Genomic DNA, 15717 nt, shown 5'->3' with positions numbered 1-15717 from the left:
AAGACAACAGACGGACGTCTAGACATCTGGTTGAGCATCGCTGCGAACTGCTTCTACCAAAGCCCAAAGTGACACTGCGACAAAACTTCTCCGTGCCATTTCCAACAGTCCACACCCCAGGGTTGGATCCTGCATCGGCGCGGCTGGAAATGGGCGTGTAAAGGTTGGAATGGTCTGGTCTGAGAAGATTTCTTATAGTATCGCTTTGGGCTTTGGTATCTTTGTGAACTTGACGGCAAAAGTGCCTGGGTAGTGTTGACATAGTACGCATCTGGTACGCTTTGGATGCCTTGAACGCCATCATGCCCGCTACCACATGCCTGCATGTACTTGTACATCCTCCACAAAACTGATTGGTGAGAAGGAAGATCGTGTTACATACATAAGTTATGTATTTTTGCAAATATTAAATTTGCCTGACTAGAATTGTACATGTTCTTTAGTATTGAACTTTCGTTACTGATGTGTTACTCCGAAAGGCGGTTATACCGGCTATACAGATACAGACAATAAAATAGGAAGATTCACCAACAGCTAAGTTCAACCGAAGCGTCGCTTTCTTCAGTAGAACTGACGGGCACCAATGGTGGGTCAAAGTTCACCAGAAGTCGGTATCGTGCCCGGCCATCCATATTCAGGGAGAGCCGATGGTCTCTGAAGAAGATGGCGTCCTTCATGCATATACCGCAGCAATAACAAATCAAGGGACGGTCCTGGCTCCAGTTGTCTTGTGACGGAGAGGCTGGGGAAATCCCTGTGGACGGTTGATTCTGACATATCATGGCAAAATCCAGGGGTGCCAAAGAATTTATCAGAATTTTACGGGATTCATACGATTGTACTAGGAAACATACGAAGTTTACGGAATACATATAGGATCCTTACTAGAAACATACGAAGTTTACGGAATGCATACGATCAATTACTAGAAACATACGAATTTTACGGAATACATACGATCCATTACGCGGAATACATACGATCCTTACCTTGGTTAAAAATACGTTCAGCGAAGGTGACTACACCTTTAATAAGCCAGACTGTCAATGCAAAACTCCTTAATTTTTGCCGTTTTCTTGGCCCAGGCGGAGAGCCTTCATACTACATGTGGCAAAGGACGTTGCGTTTACAGTAAAGGCAACCAGAGCGATTTCGGGAAGTAAAATAGGATACGCAAAGTCAATTATGAAATGATAACGAAAATGAGCAGAAAAATAGCAGTAAATCCAGGATATTTTGCATTGCCGCCCTAAAGTTGTAGTGGATGCCTTTAATGTAACGTCCCAAATGGCATGGGTCACCATTTAGCCTGTACGACCGTCAGTTCATTGACCTGGGTTCTTTTTCTTTGAATACTGCACAGGTCACTGGCCTACTGGAACACATAGAGATTCGTGCAATGGTTATCCTTACAATAGATTTTTGTTTGTCGACATACAGAATGTACCGAAATATTTTTCGTCCTATATCTTTACTCCTTAAACACCCTGTTTTTAGCATATCGCCATCGCACATTAGAGAGTTTGCGATGTTCTTTCGATGAAGGTTAATGAGAACGAAGTCAAAAACCCACCAGATCTACTAAAGATGGATCATTTCAAATTCGTTTTCGACTATGCTGCTTTCGAAGAAGAAATTGAAAATACCATTAAACTCAACAAGTCCAGATCTATACAATTGTTCTCTGACATCGGTTAGCCACTTGGCGTTCGGTCAACTGTTACATCATTATATTTTCTTCGATCCTAAACGTATCGTTTTCATTGAATAATTCTCACCTTTATCAAGCGTAGATTTCTTCTCCCCATTCTGCCAAGAGCCACGGGTTTTTCTCTCTTCTTCTTAAAGTAAGTCTTCAAAATTCGCTCTCATCTTTTCGCAGTCGCCAAGGAGCATTTGACTGAAGTTTGGATCCCTTAATTGATTACATTCTTATATGGCCTTATATGACCGACCGATCGAGTATCTATTTCGCCCGAGAGGTCAGCATACACGTCACCCAATCCCCGCCCCCATTCAACGTCTCCATGGCAACCAGGTAACAGGCATCCTCCGATGACACGTGGTGACCTCGCGTGGTACGTACCACTTTTTGGCGGGGTCGCAGCGTTTAAAATTATTTCACAATTTATACACATATTCACACATAGTGATAGATTATGTCATTTGATATATTAAATTATAATAGTTTACTTTGTAACTTGATAAAGTTGATCGTAAACGTTTGCTTCTTTCGTACTTAATACAAAGAGTGGTACGGAACCTCCCCACGTTAAATAGTCGGTGTAGACTCTTCCTACCCCGAGATTTTGCGTCATCGTTCTATAAACAACATGGCTTCGCCATGGACAAAACAACGGAAAATTACCAAATCGAGATAATTTTCTCCACTAGCTGCTGTCTGTTGGACACCAGAATGATCATTTCAACCTCTCCTTGTCCATGGTAAGTGTCTATTACTAGTTTAGTGGCCAAAAGCTACATTTTCTTGGTATAAACTGGCAAAGAAGACCTCTTGAAGGGGCGTGTTTCTGGATTGCTGACTGTGTTCGATTTTCAAGGTGTTTTTACTTGAATACTGCATACTGTGCCTTCAAGCAGCAATTCCAAGGTTTTTTCTAGAGAAACAATATTTAGGATTGGAACACTATCTGCAGTAGATTTGGAAATTCATTTATGCAAATCTTAATTTTGGCAATTCACCTACACAGATGTTAAAACATGTTTTGATGTGTTCCATTTGCGTTTCTCAACATGATCACATCTTTTGTCCAACCATATTAAACGTTATATCTATATATAGGTATATGTGGCTACAAAAAAATTCTTGGGTTTTCCCCAATTCTAAGTAGGGTGTACATACTATGTGTTAGGTGTTTTTTGTTAGGTAACTATTATGTCAAAAGTGTTTACATTGCCCAGGTGTCAGGTTATCAGAGCTATTGCACAATAACAGTGGCATTTAAAATATATCCAATCCTGCTTAATGTTTGAAAGTATTGTAACGTGTAATGCAATAATTGACGTAAGCTGGTCCCTAGGTCTATATTCTGGTTGAATTTTGCAGTTTTTCACATTTTCAACAAAAGACCATTGAATCTTAATACCACTGAATCTACCTTTAACTGTGGATGACTTAAAGGTGGCAGATTTTCTGTCAGAAGATTATCCATGTAAGAATATCAAAGAGGATCAACGGAATCCGATGTGTAAATATTTGATGAGGATAATCCTTTGGAAGAACTGTAGTTTTTTTAAGAAGGCTTAAGGCCCTACTTAAGGACCTTCAGAAAATAGGGCATTCAGAATACATGTACTAGTAGTAAATGGTAGAACACGGGACAAACCGGCCTAGCAGTATACACTGAATTGCACTGAATTTTACATTCCACATACTCAGTAAAAATAACACTGTAGGCTAATATAATAGTACATATACAAGAGTATATGTACAAGTAACGTTCAATAATTGTCGACATGGCTTTCCATACTATAAATATAGCGTGGTGGTTTAACATCAAGGACACTAAAAACAGCATTATTGTGCAGAATCGTTAAAGGTGAGACTGCTCTAAAATCAAAACAGTACATAACAGTTCAGTTTAATTTACAGTCCATTGAGGAGTTTAGCCAACATTGGCTTCTCATTCGTTATCACATTTTGTAACAGCTGCTTGGAAATGAGCAATACGCCACAAAGGGTTAACCTGTGTCCCACAGCATAGAGAAATACTTTACACATATAATTATATAATTTCCACCTCTTTAGGGGCTTCAACACATAATGACTTTCATGGGTGAAAAATTCACAATGGCACTGCTCACTCCTGAAAAATGCTTCAGGTACTTAACATACATTGTATGTTGGAAAAGCACATTCAAATTGACCTCATCATGATATATGAACAGCCATTGGCATTATAATAGATTCTTTTGCACCTCCTTAAGAATTGGGTCATAGTTTATACAAAGAAATTTACAGTAAGTACTTCAACTTGTTGAGTGCCATTCAGTGAAGGGCAGAGTTCTTTGCTTGGCCTCAGAGTCAGCAGTCATGAGCTTGCTTTATTAGTGACTTTACCAAATTTGCAAATTATAGACAACTGCAAAATAATTTTGTCTGGAAAAAAAGTTACTGAAATAGAAATTTGGAGGCTATTGATTAGATTAGGCCACACTAATTTAAGTTAATGGTTCTCAGATTTCTCTCAAGACTATAAAAACTGGATCATACAGAAACTTGGATGCAATACAGCCTAAGCACCCAGCCGACAGGTAACCATAGACCCATAATGAAAGCTAAACTGTTCTACAACTAAAATTGGAATTGGATCATTGGAATTTTCAACTGAATCTCTCGGTCTTCATCAGCTAATATCTGCCCCAATAGCTGTAGATATGATTTTTCTACACCTGTTATGTCAGCACTGGGTCAAAGTTCACTGAAGAAGATAAACTTGTTTTAATGACATGCCTGTTCATTGAGGTATCTCTTAATTAGAAGTGGCAGATGCTGATCTTATCCATTCATCTTCTCAAGTGACATTTTGAATACTTCACAATGACTGGTTATTGACAGTCTCCCACATAATTACCTCACCTTTTACACAGTAGGGGGTCAGTAATAGACTTGTTTGACTCATTGTTTTGCAGTTAGAGTCAGTTTGAGTAGCCTGTATGCCCAGTTTATTTCAGACACACCAGTGTGCACAGCACAGCTAAAGGGCCCATTAAAACTAGAATTTGTGATCAAGCCATTGAAGGCAATTTGAAGCTTTAGAAAAATTAAAACAGTCTGCAATAATTGCAGGTGGTCCAAAATGTTATTATTGCATTAGAATTAGACAATGAAATCATGGATCCTGAAACCAGGTATGAAGCTGCATAGAAACATGCATTTTTTTTACAATTTATTTGTCCAGAAATTATGTATAATAATTCTGTCCACATAACTTTGTTTTTATTCTTTGTTATTACCTTCACCAAGGAGCTAGGTTAACATTTATAATGTTTCCCGGCAAAATCCTAGTCAGCTGTCTTCCATACCCACTATAAACCTTTCAGCACTGTGTACTCTTACTCGGGTTTATATGCTGTACACCTGCCTCAGCGCAGCGGAACAAATAGCGCGCAACGACCGCGGGAAGACAGGAGTGGTTCAGGTGTCCTCACAAGAACCGTCGCCACGGCGACTCCAAACAAACAAACGTAAACAGACTCCGCGGTTGGCTGATGTGAAATGTGATGGATGGTTTAACGGCTATGGTGAAGAGGGAAGTCAAGCAGAACACGCTGAAAGGGATATCACTGGCCTTAGCCTGGCTTTGGCATGGCTCCTGGGCCTTTACAATTCATATTACTGTTCTTAGACTTACATGTTAGAGGTTTCTAAGGGCTAGGAACAATTTGCTTTTAGCCTAGCTGTCAGCTGGAATAAATGTTTTTATAAATGAAAAAGAATTATATCATATCACATGCAATCATATATTGGTATTGATATTACCATCCAATCTAAAATCAATTGGGTAAACATATCAAACTTTTCTCGTAGCCACACCCCCAAAACCACACCCTGTAACTTTATATGGTAGCAAACTTTTGGCTAGAGGAACACCCGATAGCTTGATACATAAAACTTTATTAAAGAAAGATAATATCTTATATCCATCTTTAAATCGTGTCTCTGATAATACCGAGCTGGAATCGATGCAAGGGTTTCTATGTTTAGTTTCTTTGATGACCATACCTAGTCGATTTATGATCAATTTGTTATGTGATCTTTTCATACAGTGTCATGTTACTGGACTGTTTAGTAGGGACAAATCCATGTAAACAACAAAGTAACACCTGTTTGTGGTTAGGTAGGAGGAGCAGATTTGATCTCTCTTATCAAATAAGAGGTTTAACTATGTTTAATGTGTGGTGTCTTAGTCTAAGAAATGGACCAATATAGAGAGACTGCTGTATCAGGTTGCTTTATGTTTACATGTAGTATATACATGTACACCCTAGTTACAGACAACAAGGTGTTCAAGAGTTCACCATGGCCTACTATTTGTTGCACTCGTACCTACATGTATGTACCTGAAAAACAGGAGAATTCTGTTAACATCGGTGTGAGGTCGTTGTACTCTAGTTGTGATCATACAGTGTACTAGTCTTATAGTTCAGTTTTCCCGATGTTTCTCCCCTCCAGGCCCAGCTAGCAGCCCAGTGAGATGAAGCTGGAGAGAGAAGACTCAGGACGGCGCTCCATCCTGGCCAGACTCAGGACCACAGGCAAGGAGGAGGCAGAGGAGGACATCCTCATCACACAGGTGAGACAGGTGTGCTGCTCGGACTGGGCCACATCAAGTAGATTGAACTTGATGTATTTATAAAAGGGGCAATTTATGTGACATTTTTGCACCTAGAATTGAAATATTTTCATTGGGAAAATATTCAGACACGTGAACGTAATTTACTTCCAGTTTTGAACTTATTTGTGAAATAATCTCACATTTTTTACATTTATGGTTGGCACTTAAACAATCTACACGAGGCACCACCACAAAATATCAAAACGTGAACAAACATGGCTGACAGCTGGTTGCTCTCTTGCTTTTCATATTCTTGAATGTATATGAATGTCTAAGATTCAAGATTCAAGATGGATTTATTGGTTCTTCGCAGTTAAAAACAACTGAATTGTAGACCAATTTACAAAACATTGGTATATTAAAAAAAATCTCAAGTCTAAGACTAAGAAGTGTGTCTAAAAGGTGAGTTCATGATGTCTAAAAGTACCTTATCCACCTGGTAATTATTCTACTTTCACAACTTGTTTGATCATATTCCCAGGACCCAGAAACAGATGTCGCTGCCAATCCCTCTGCAAAGGCAACAGGTGGCACCAAGCTGTCCTACCATTGGTCAGAGGTGCCAACCAATGAGGAGGCTCCTTGCAACAGGAGCAAGCATGCGACCTGTGTGCATGATGGAAGCCTGTTTCTGTATGGAGGACGGGACGTCAGGGCCACACGGAAGGATCTATGGCAGTGTGACCTACGTAAGTCCTATAATAACTGGTTGTCTATTTTAGCTTCCATGTTCAATGGTTGTCGTTCCAAATTGTGTGTGCTTTTATTTATTTATACATGAAAATTCAGTTTTACCTGTTGACTGGATGCTTTTTTTAGAGTGTTATGCGCTTTACAGGTGTAGATACAGAGGTTATTGTGATAGAGGTGGTAAAGGTCAAAGACAGAAAACATCTGCACATTAGCTTTAAGGGTCAAACACAATACGAAACCCTGAGTGTTTTTGCAGTTTTTTGTTTGTTTTCTTTGTTTGTTGCATGTTTCGTCAACATTGCATCAGAATTTTGCCTGTTGCAGACACAAGATTTGAACACTATAGGCAGGATGCCAGCATTATAATATGCAAGTACGCCCTCAAGCCAGACATTCTGCCAAAGCTCTATGCACAATACATGACGGAAATTTTCTCTTTTTTATCTGCAGGAACCAACCAGTGGTCCAGCCTGCCATCACAGGGTGAGGCCCCGTCACTGCTGCAGGAACATTCCATGGTGGCGTACAAGGGTCGGCTGTACCTGTTCGGCGGCTCGCTGGGCTGCAGCGATGACAGCGAGATGCCGCTGTGGATCTACAACATCCAGGCCGGGAGCTGGAGAAACCACCAGCCTGAGTCGGAAGTCAAGGTGGGTAACACTACAGGTGCCCAAATGAGACAAACAGACACATTTGGGGCAATTCAAAATCTCTCTATTTAGATTGCCCCTTATAGGCATTATGACCGTCATATAGCGGAACTTTGCTACAGTACTTATGCAAATTTTGCCTAATCCGTCCCAAATTACTGTTGAATGGTGAAAAAAAATTATGCAAGAAACTGCATTCATGAGCTGCGCAGTGCTTTCTGGATATATGTACAGGTATTCAAAGCTGTAAAATTTCTACTGATCCATACACAATTTCCTTTGATTGTGATTTCAATGAAGCTTCAATACAAGTACGTACCTTTAGAAGGTTGTCAAGTTGAAGTTTTTCTGTCCTTCCGTGATTCTAGATCCCCATTGGTCGTCGCTGCCACACGGCTGTGATATCCCACAATTCTATGCACATCTATGGCGGCTACATTGACCTGAAGGGGTCGTCAGGCGAACTGTGGACGTTTGTGTTTGGTAAGGAAACATGTCAACAACTGATACACACAACAACAGACTGAACAAACATCATTTTCTAGTCTAAGAGTATATTCATGTGATGTCACTGGTACATCTGCAGCTATTTTTCTAACGACCATTCCTGGACATTTCAATATATGATTCTAACAATCTAATATATCTAACATGCAGTGTCCAAATTAAGCTCAAGACAAAGAAAATACCCAAAGATGATACTAGTAATATTACGTAATCTTGAGCTATTCTTTGATGAGCAGCTTGAGTGTTTTTGTCACTGTTACACAGTCTTCACAAGTAGTGTGTGTTTGTTAACGTTATATTTTTCAATCACAAATAATGTGTTAAACTTGTATCTTTCAATCATGAACAGAGAATGGGCACTGGCACCTCAGCTCGGACGGCCAGACGAACCCGGCGCCCCTTCCCAGACACTCTCACTCCGCAGTGGTGCATGATGGCAACATGTGGGTGTACGGAGGGTTGAACAACCTTCACCCTCTAGGTGACCTCTGGAAGTGGAACTTTGGTAAGAGACCTGTTTTTAAATAGAAATTCTGTACTATGAATAAAAGCATCTATCGTCATAATTTACAAAAAATATTAAGTCTAAGGCCAACAAGCATCTGTCCTCACTGTCTAGTTCAGGACCCAAAACATTTGAGAGCCTTGTTTTGTGGTGAATATGAAGTAAATTAAAAAAAAAAGTCATGTACAATGAAAATTTGTCCCAAATTTCTTATCTTCAAGTCAGTGAGGCTACGCTACATAATTGTTACAGTGGGGTTCAAGTGCCAATAACTGACCTGTCTAACAGGTCCAGACCTTTTGGCCTGGTGGTTGGGGCATTGGGTTTGTGAGCTGGCGGCCCGGGTTCAGTTCCCAGCAGCCAAGGGACTTTGTGTTTCTACTCGCCCCTAGTCGTTTCATAGTTTAGAATCAACAGGTGGTTGAAGACAAATGTTCATAACTTTGACCATAAAAAATCCCCATTTTGAGCTAAGCCCTCAGGTTTCACATTGACTGATGGCTTCCCCTTTTCTTGACAGAGAAACGTGCGTGGAGTCGTGTACGGTTCAGGTCGGGGCCACCCGAGCTCAGCGGACACAGCGCAGTGAAGGTGGGTGATATTTTTTTTTGTTATTGGGTGGGCCGACTACACTTTTCACAGCTAAGGGTTGAATTGTGAGGAGCTTACATCTGGTGGGGCTGAATTGCAAGGGTCTAGAGCAGCAGCCATTTGGTGCTAACTCTGGTGACATGTCCAAAGGGTTCCTTGGAAGTTCATTTGTAGGTGGTTGTGGAGTAAACGAGAGTTTGATAATATTTTTGAACAGAAATGACCCTCATAGACAGGTTTGTACACTTACCCCTGTTGTCTCCCTCTAGGCTGCCCACTGTATGCTGGTGTTTGGAGGTCAGGACAGCACAGGCACACTCAGGCAGGACATGTGGAGGTTCAGCTTTGGTGGGTTTCTTTTTTCTTTCTGAGGGATATTTAGGATTACCTTTGCTGCTCAGTTTCTTCTTCTGCAAACACATAAGGTCAATGACCAGGTAGACCAAACAGCTGTCACCATGGTCCTGAAACAGACACCCTGCGTTGTTGGACTAGATTATGTAGCAAGTTGGAGGAACTGGGCACCATGTGAAACAACTGGAGTCGGTCAAGGATTGGGTTCCTTAGGCAAGAGCTATGCTACCCTGCTTGCTTGCTTGCTTGCTTGATTGCTTGATTGATTGATTGATTGACTGATTGATGGATTGATAGATTGATTGTTTCTACAGCTAACCAGACCTGGGACAAGATCATCATCAACAGGATGTGGCCGTCCCCCCGTACGCAGCTGACCTTCACCTCCCTGGTGACCTTCAACCTCCAGGCTGCCACCCCCGCCACCCGCACGTGGTCCGTTCCGTTCTTCCTCGACCACGTGGGGCCGACGCCCGACGACCACCGACCACGGACGTCTCCGGCTTCTGTGGAGGAAAAACGGTTCAGGAACAGGATCCATCCGGTTTTCCCAAATGGCAGAAAACGCGACATCTCTCCACAAAGGCTTGATGAGGGGGACGCAAATCTACATCGTATGAGCCCCGTAGGCTGGTGTAGCGACAATTCCAACATCGATATTCAGACTCAAAACATCTGGCAGGCCAAGGAAAATTCAGGACACGAGGATGTTGATTCTAGAAAGGATTTAAGGATGGAAGAGACTGAGAAAGCTTGCACCCCGTCTAAGGGTATGCTGGGAGATGTCGTGCAGGAACAGGGTAAGGGTGATGCCGGTGGACAGGGTAAGGCCTCCATACCAGGGTTCATCCGGACAAGCTCTGTGGAGTCCATCCAGATTAGCAGCAGGCTGCAGTTTTCCGCCACTCCGGAGATTATTGTAGACGAGTGTCCAGACAGCGGCAGCAGCGAAAGGAACCTACTAGTGCCTAGCATGAAGAACTCACAGAGCTTTCCCGATGGGATCGTGAACAGGAAGAGAAAAACGCTGAAACACGAAAAGGTCGGGATAGAAAATGCAGCTTTCGTCGGCGCCGAAATTCAGCAGAGTTTGGAAGACCTTCAGCTTGAGGACTTGGAGGACTCCGCGGCCTTGGATGCAGAGTTCAGTCGTTACCATGGCAGCAGAGCTTCCCATGGCAACAGGCGTGATTCCTATGGCAACAGGCAAGATCTCCATAGCAACAGACAGGATTTGAATGACTCTAGGACTGGCTCACTCGGCAAGCTAAACTCTTATGGATTCACGCAAAGTTCTAAGGAACCGACAAGCCACAACGAGAGGAGGAAAGTTCCGGTACACAGACTGACAGCAACAAACGTTTCTTCTTCAAGTGAAAATCAGGGGTTCAACAACAGCATTTCCCTGCCACTGAGTTCGTCATCTTCCTCTTTGACAGTCACCTCTTCTGCTGCAAGTGATAGGGACTCCTTATCAAAAGACTCTCTTACATCCCGACTTCCTTCAACCTCTGGTTTTACTCCAACTTCGGCTTACGATGACTCAGAAGTTGCCAGCGCGTTCATGCCGTGTATGGGTGTGACCAGTGTGGTAGCGTTGGGTGGGAGAACTGCAGGTGTTCACTACGCCAACAAGCCCCTGTCTGTGTGGAAGCTGGATGTGACACCGCTGCAGTAGGGCTGGGTAGTGCAGACGGCCAGGCAAAAGCTGCATAGCTTTTACTCAGTACTTACATTGTAATCTCTCCATCCTGTGTGGGACAGAAGGATGTGATTGAACTAGAAAACACATTCACGTTGGCTCATTTTACTCTCGAGACCAAAATCAGATACTAGGTTAGAGAAAAAGCTACAAAGTTTTTCTTGTGGCATTTAATAACTTTAAAATAAGATGTGTTTTATTTTTCGATATCTTTAAGACTACAAATACATGTACATGTTATGATGTACACGTATGTCATATGACATATCTGCTAATACTGATGTGTGAGGGAATGTGAAGTAACAGCCAGCCACTGCAATGCAATAGTCGTTATGAGATTATTTGTCAGATATGTGAATAAATGCTGCAAACACTGTTCTATTTCTATCTAGTATCCTAATGACATATCATATCGTGACTTAATGGATGGATGATATCTGGTTCTCAAAAGAACAGACTATTACAAGCAGTGTTGCCAGGTTCCAAACCGGCTGCCATGCATGGGATTTATTTGGATTAGCTGGTGACAGAAGATTCGATGTTCCTAAACATATCAGAAGAGTGTATTTTTTCGTTCACTGTAAAATAGTTGTACTTCAGTGTTATTGCTGCCTTATGGTCTTTAATTCTCAGGCCTATTAAAATCCTTTGTGGTTGGTCCTATTATCAGATTTGATACTCAGGTTATTGTTAGTTTTTTGAGAACTTGTACGCTGCAAAGCTGCTGGACCAAATATGTGCCCAGTGTTTCTTCACTATCATCACCAAGAGTTATGGTATCAAATTACAATAATTCTTTCTATGCAGAAGAATATCACCATCAACATTTTAAGGACGTAAGTGATTAGATTGAAGAAAAAGTAACCTGTTGGATGTAAAGGTATTACTTTACATAAAATTAAGCATAAAGTATTTTGACATAAAATGTCATATCAGTAGTGCTTGTGTCATTAAGCTCAGTATGTAAGTGTATCATGAAAGTCCTGTATATTTTCAAAACATCTTGAAAATTTTAAAGTAGATAGTGTGTATAAAAATTAATGTTCACTGCGAATTCAGTAAACAAAGTCAAATTTGTGTTTTCTTACAGAAAGTGTGATGTATGATTCAGTGAATATTGTTTGATAAAAGAACACAAAGTGTTCAAACTCATGTAAGCTATGTACAAAGTAATTATTCCACACATGGAATGTAAATCAATGTAAATGTTTTGTCTGAAAATAATGTACAACAAGATGCAGTTTGTATTTTTCTCCTGTCATTTGTATTCTTTGTAAAAAAATGTTGAAATCTGATGAATGATATATTTTGTATGTATATGTAATGCTTTAGAAGACAGCTGAAGAGTAGTTTGATGTAATTTTTGTTTACCAAGGGTTACACTCATTGTAACATACGGTAAGCCAATAACACAATACCGCACAATTTTTACAAAATGATGCTATGCAGTATTACAGCACACTTAATACAACAGATATGCAAGTTGTTGAATTTTTGTCATACATGTAATAAAATCCAGATTTGAATATCACTCTGTGTGCTCGTTTGATTATGTGCTCATTTCTTTAGATGATAGGTTGTGCCCTAAGAAGTACATTATGCATAAAATCATGAAAATTCGTCATTCCTTTCTTTATTTATCTGCCTTGAAAAATTTCACTGGTAACTCCCCTATAGTTCCAGAACAAGCTGCTAGGTGGACCAAACACACACCACTTGTAACTGACATGAAAATCTATCAGCCACCAAAAAATCAAGGCCACAGCATGTGCAGAACAAAAGATAATAAACGGAAGTTCTGCTTCAGTACCAAGGTCAGCTACCAGGAAGCCCGCATTTGATCTTGACCTTTGTCTTCCCAAGACCTACCAGCATATTAAATATCATTACAATCCATAAAGGCCTTCTTAAGTTATGCTGACCACAAGTATGTAGAAACGCACACACACATAGTGGTTCGGTTAACAAAATCCCACTGGGCTATCCAATGGGCTCCTCCTAGCGTCCAAGGTTATATTGCACAGTTATGTCCTAATCACGCCTTATAACATTTTCAAAGGAAAATTGGATCTATTGACCGATAAACAGATATTAACACCGTTGCATCTGTTCACTGTCAAGTTGTTTCACACAATAGGATTGGAATTGGGGTGTTGAAGCCCTTTAGAACGTGTTAATTTGTAAGAGATATGCACTCGGCCACCTTTATTACTAAAACGGAAGGGAAACATAATTTATGGCCCAATACCTCATTGCTAACAGTCTTGAATATTGTGATCCTTCATTTTAGGTGGTCATAGTTACGAGTTCAAGGTCAAATAGGCTTCAAAACTGAAAACCCCTTTGCGAGTCTTTCGCCCTTTCCCCATTCCCGAAAAGACCGAGATTTGGCAATTTTGCGGTCTCCTTTGTGCATTTTCTAGTTGCGACCGGGAGCGGTACTGCAGTTAAGGCTATAATAGGGTATGTAGTACCGACTTGGAAAAGGTGAAATATACAAGAAACAAGTTTTAATGCCGGCGAAAGCACTCTTAAGTAGGACAGGACACCTTTACGTACATTTAGAATTACATTTGAGACACCAGTTGACCTAAAAACGAACGATTTACAGGCAGCGCGGAGAGAGCGCATGTCACACCATGTCCGCCCATCGAAGCGCCACCTACATTCGGATTTTTCATACCTTGTGCGTAATGTGTAGATTTAAGATATTTCTGAACATCGTCTGTTTGTTTTTGACAACTTTGGACTTTATCTCAACTATTTGTAGGGTTACAACGGGCAAGAAACCGCCAGAGAAGCCCGGCTGTCACTCAGAAAACAGTTACCCCGACATCTGCTTGAAGGCCGTATTTGTAATCTTCAAGCAGATACAAGAATCCTATTTCAGCATTTCGCGCTTGTTTTTGGAGCATCTGTATCGTTTTCTAGCCTGTTTGTAACTGCAGAAAACACGTCAAGCCTTAAAAGTACGCCTAGTCTATCATTCCAGGCTGCTAAAAACATGAACAACGCTTTCATTCGGCCAGTCTTCCCCAAAGACATCTGCTTGGTTTTCATTCATATGGTAATGTCTTTAACAGCAAAAACTCCACTTCTGCAAAGATTGTGACCACTTCTGCAAGCGATCAGCTGATCGCAAAATCACATTTTTACGAATAACTCCGGAATAAAGAAACTTCAGATGAAGGAATTAAGAGGGAATATAATAGACACTATAGGAAGTATACTCTTAGACCTAGGGCCCCGAAACACGTAAAAAGTTTCATTTTTCTAAAATTGGAAAAGCGGATATTCATCCCCTATCATACCCCCGTTTTGGAGCACCCGTTCAGAAAAGGGCCGTATCTCGGTAAAGAAGCCTCGCTCATTCCCAGATTTCGGCATTTCGCGACTTGCGAAACGCGATGGGCTCTTATGGGGGTTTTACTTCAGGTCTCCCTTGCTCTTGTTCTTGACCTTGGGGCTCACTCAGACTACCTTAATTATACGGAATGATTGGGAAAGAACCGTTTTACTCTTGCATATGTTCAATTTGAGGCAAACATTCCTAGTACGGCTTGTACGGGCGGCTGAATATGGAGCTTTTTTGTTCATTTCTCTGCTATTTTAGTGTAAATGAAAATGAATAATCTCTAAAAAAAGTACTGTTAATTGAAAAGAAAACTCCATTATAACTTTTTCACATCAATTGAAATACTCAATGAATACAAAACTCAAACAAGAGTTCCACGATCTCATACCTTCGCCAAATGGTGTTAACTCTTGCGGGTGACAAATTATACAATTTTAATCATTTATTTTGTAAATAAGAGCCTCATTTGCATGGATTATATCAGTTGATCATATTCTCCATCCAATGACAGCCTTATCATAACAAAAAGGCTATTATAGCACTTCCTCATAAATTATGCAAATGAGGTCATGATTTGAATAAATTATGTTTATTGATCTTCACTTCACTTTACTTCCAAATGTGGCAAGTATGAAATTGGGTGCAGCAGTGACAACTATGGAATTATAAGAATTTGCCATTAATTATGCAAATTAGGTTCTCATTTACATAATCTATATCCTCAGATGTTTTTCTCGTTCTCAAGTAGATGTCACAAGTGTTTAATAGTTCTATTATCGAACAAAGCAGATTTATAGAATTTCCTCATTAATTATGCAAATTAGCTCCTGATTTGCATAATTGCCATCTGATTATGTCAAGCATCACTTCAACTACATACATGCCAAAAATCATGACAATACGTCAACCGGATCTTGAGTTATCGTCCTTCAAATTTTTTTCAACAAATGCTCCTGCAGTTCCAGAACAAGGCGCTAGGGGACCCAATCTCATGTCACTTC

The 15717-nt window shown here is 40.7% G+C and overlaps 1 protein-coding gene and 1 long non-coding RNA gene across 2 annotated transcripts; one reads left to right on the top strand and one right to left on the bottom strand.

Annotated features, from left to right (window-relative positions):
* LOC109478058 lies at nucleotides 1-1957 on the bottom strand. Its single transcript, XR_002140704.1, has 3 exons — nucleotides 1779-1957; nucleotides 529-754; nucleotides 1-349 (listed from the first exon to the last, which is right to left on the bottom strand). It is a non-coding gene; the product is annotated as an uncharacterized LOC109478058 (long non-coding RNA).
* Nucleotides 1958-6197: 4240 nt separating this feature from the next.
* On the top strand, nucleotides 6198-11448 carry LOC109478145. The gene is made up of 8 exons (XM_019779634.1): nucleotides 6198-6317; nucleotides 6841-7048; nucleotides 7503-7702; nucleotides 8071-8185; nucleotides 8559-8714; nucleotides 9235-9305; nucleotides 9575-9653; nucleotides 9974-11448. The coding sequence occupies exons 1-8, from the start codon at nucleotides 6219-6221 to the stop codon at nucleotides 11335-11337; spliced, it is 2292 nt and encodes a 763-aa protein (XP_019635193.1). The 5' UTR covers nucleotides 6198-6218; the 3' UTR covers nucleotides 11338-11448.
* Nucleotides 11449-15717: the final 4269 nt, after the last annotated feature.

The sequence above is a fragment of the Branchiostoma belcheri genome, unplaced genomic scaffold (genome assembly GCF_001625305.1).
Source record: "Branchiostoma belcheri isolate BF01 breed outbred unplaced genomic scaffold, Haploidv18h27 scaffold42, whole genome shotgun sequence".
Lineage (NCBI taxonomy): Eukaryota > Metazoa > Chordata > Leptocardii > Amphioxiformes > Branchiostomatidae > Branchiostoma > Branchiostoma belcheri.
Note: the sequence above shows the minus strand (reverse complement) of the source record. Positions and strands in the feature narration are given on the sequence as shown.